Source organism: Chiloscyllium plagiosum, unplaced genomic scaffold (assembly GCF_004010195.1).
Source record: "Chiloscyllium plagiosum isolate BGI_BamShark_2017 unplaced genomic scaffold, ASM401019v2 scaf_2210, whole genome shotgun sequence".
Lineage (NCBI taxonomy): Eukaryota > Metazoa > Chordata > Chondrichthyes > Orectolobiformes > Hemiscylliidae > Chiloscyllium > Chiloscyllium plagiosum.
The window spans coordinates 28,161-31,490 of NW_025214991.1; the positions used below are offsets into that span (position 1 = coordinate 28,161).

Consider the following 3,330-nt stretch of genomic DNA (forward strand, 5'->3'; position numbering starts at 1 on the left):
AACCAACGAGTATATTCAAGGCTGTGATAGATTGGTGATCAGTCAGGGAATCAAGGGTGACGGGGAAGGGCAGGAATATCAGATCAGCTGCCATCCTATTGAATGGCTGAGGAGGGGCGGAATGGCCTGCTCCTTTCCTTTCTCTTAGAATTCCCTGTTGGTCATCAGGATCCTTTGGTCCTGTGGTATACATTGAAATTGGGCATTCCTGCCTTTCAAACAAGAACAGCAATTGATAGAAAAACTCAGCAGGTCTGGCAGCATCTGCGGAGAGAGAAAGCAGAGTTCTCGAGTGACCCTTCCTCTGAACTGATTGCCGCTCGGAAAATGTTGGCATATATGCAGACGCTGGGGTGGGAGGGAGGAGTAAACAACAGGTAGGTATGGTGCCCATAGAGAGAGAGAGAGAACAGCACTAGGGCAGACAGAGGACTGGGTGAAGGGCACACAGGGGCATGAATAACTCCTCATGGGCACCGTTAGTGACTGATAATACATTGGTTGCGGTAACAGCCCTTGTGAGGGCTGTGTGAGAGAGCGTGAGTGTGTGTCGGTGTGTGAGGGAGTGTGTGTGTCTGCGTGTGTGAGAGAGTCTTTGAGGGCTGTGTGTTTGTGTGTGTATGGGGGGGGGTGAGTGTGTATGTGCGTGTGTGTTGTGTGGTGAGTGTGTGTGTCCCTGGGTCTCTCTGGGTCCCTCTTTCTCTCTCTCTCTCCCTGGGTCCCTCTCTCTCTCTCTCTCCCTGGGTCTCTCTCTCTGTCTCTCCCTGGGTCCCTCTCTCTCTCTCTCTCCTCTCTCTCTCTCCCTCTCTCTCTCTCTCGCTCGCTGTGAGAGTTTCTCTGGAACCTGCTGTGCTTTCTGATCTGATGCTAACTGGGACCCTCTGAGTGATTTTGTGCTCCCTCCCTCCCTCCCTCAGGTGCTGAAGGACCTGCCCCGCATTGAGGGCCGTCCGGGAGCCTCCCTATCGCCCCTGGACTTTGACGAGCTGGAGAGGGAGCTACGGGCCAGGCACGTGGACGAGATCACGCCAGAGGACATCATGTCAGCCGCCATGTATCCCAAAGTCTTCGATGACTTCAAGGACTTCACCGCTCAGTTTGGACCCGTCGAGTGCCTCAACACTCGCCTCTTCTTAGAGGGACCCAAAATCGCCGAGGTGTTCCAGGTGAGGGACCAACAACAACAGAGCCAGCAGCCCTGAGGCCATTCAGCCCCACTGGCTCTGAGCTAGACACAGCCGCCTGCAACTCTTTTTCTCATTGGTTCATGGGATGTGGGCTGGGCCAGTATTTTAGTTACTCAAGAGGGCAGAATTCCCAATTGGATTTAGAGTTGGACAGCACGGAAACAGACCCTTCGGCCCGTCTCGTCCAGATATCCGACATTAACCTAGGCCCATTTGCCAGCATTTGGCCCATATCCACTCCCGCCTCACCAACCCCTTCCTGTTCATACACCCAGTGGAGAAAGTGGGGACTGCAGATGCTGGAGATCAGAGTCCAAGCGTGTGGTGCTGGAAAAACACAGCTGCATCCGAGGAGCAGGAGAATTGACGTTTCGGGCATAAGCCATTCATCAGGAATGTGGGAGTAAGGTGGGGCTGAGAGATAAATGAGAGGGTGGGGCTGGGGGTGAGGTAGCTGGGGAAGCGATAGGTCAATGCAGGTGGGGGGTTGGGATGATGGTGGTAGGTAGCAGAGGGTGGAGGTGGGAAGGAAGGTGGACAGGTAGGACAGTTGAAGAGGGCAGAGGGGGCATTGGAGGGTTGGATCTGCTGGGGGGGTGGACGAGGGGAGATGAGGGAGCTGATGAAGTTGCTGTTGATGCCGTGTGATTGGAGGGTCCCAAGGCAGAAGACGAGGCGTCTGTCCTCCAGGTGTCAGGGGGTGGTGAGGGTTTGGCGGTGGAGGACTAGTGTGTCCTTGGCGGAGGGGGGGAGGGGGACTTGAGGTGGTCGGCCAAATGGCGGTGGGGTTGTTTGGTGCGTGTGTCCCAGAGACGTTCCTTGAGACGTTCCGCCAGTTGGCGTCACGTCTGCCCAATGTGGAGGAGACCTCATCGAGAGCAACGGACACAGTCGGTGAGGTGTGGAAGGATCCTTTGGGGCCTTGGATGGAGGGATGGGAGGAGGCATCACTGGTTTCCTCATCTCCCCTCCCCCCACCTCCTCCCTGATCCAACTGTCCAACTCCCCCCCCAAGCGTCTTTCCCATTTATTTGCTCCACCCTCCACTCCGACCAATCATCACCACCCACCACCTGAATCGACCTATCGCCTTGCCAGCTTCCTCACCCCCGCCACCCAGCTCCCAATTGACCTCTCAGCCCCACCCCCCACTTCCCCCCACATTCCTGATGAAAGGCTGATGCCCGAAACGTCGACTGTCCTGCTCCTCGGATGTTGCCTGACCGGCTGTGCTTTTCCAGCAACACACTCTTCAACTCTCTCCACGTACCCATCCAGATGCCTCTTAAATGTTGTCATTGGACCAGCCTCCACCACATCCTCTGGCAGCACATTCCACATGTGTCCCACCCTCTGCGTGTAAAAGTTGTCCCTTTTCCCATCTCACCACAATTCCCGGGACTCAGGGATTGCAGTGGACAGCTCGTGTGAAGATGTGAAAACATTGAATTCAGGGCATTGTGCTGGGAGAGTAAACTTGGAACAGCTCTGCATCAGAACGGCCTGTTCAGAGAGTAAAGCTCCAGAATGGGAACGCATCTTCGAGGAGGCTGGGGACGGAACTGGCAGGAAAACCCACAGACAGTTAGCACACACAACAAAGTAAGCACAAGTTATATTTTCCCACCCTCTCCAGACTTGTCGTCACGTGTTGGAGCCACGCACAGGGTAGTAACTCACAGAGTCCAGAAGAGGGACCATTACTCTGTATCTAACCCCGTGCTGTCCCTGTCCTGGGGAGGGTTTGATGGGGGACAGTGTAGAGGGAGCTTTACTCTGTATCTAACCCTGTGCTGTCCCTGTCCTGGGGAGTGTTTGATGGGGGACAGTGTAGAGAGAGTTTTACTCTGTATCTAACCCCGTGCTGTCCCTGTCCTGGGGAGTGTCTGATGGGGGGACAGTGTAGAGAGAACTTTACTCTGTATCTAACCCCGTACTGTCCTTGTCCTGGGGAGAGATTGATGGGGGGGACAGTGTAGAGGGAGCTTTACTCTGTATCTAACCCCATTCTGTCCCTGTCCTGGGGAGTATTTGCTGCGGGACAGTGTAGAGGGAGCTTTACTCTGTATCTAACCCCGTGCTGTCCTTGTCCTGGGGAGTGTCTGATGGGGGGGGACAGTATAGAGAACTTTACTCTGTATCT

The 3,330-nt window shown here is 54.9% G+C and overlaps 1 protein-coding gene across 1 annotated transcript in view; it reads left to right on the forward strand.

Annotated features, from left to right (window-relative positions):
• Window positions 1-890: 890 nt before the first annotated feature.
• Window positions 891-3,330, forward strand: part of LOC122548104 (pyruvate carboxylase, mitochondrial-like) — a gene marked incomplete at its 3' end in the record, with an annotated part of 5,479 nt that continues 3,039 nt past the window's right edge. Inside the window, exon 1 of the mRNA XM_043686663.1 lies at window positions 891-1,166. Coding sequence (XP_043542598.1) covers window positions 1,041-1,166 — 126 coding nt within the window. The remainder of the gene's footprint in view (window positions 1,167-3,330) is intronic.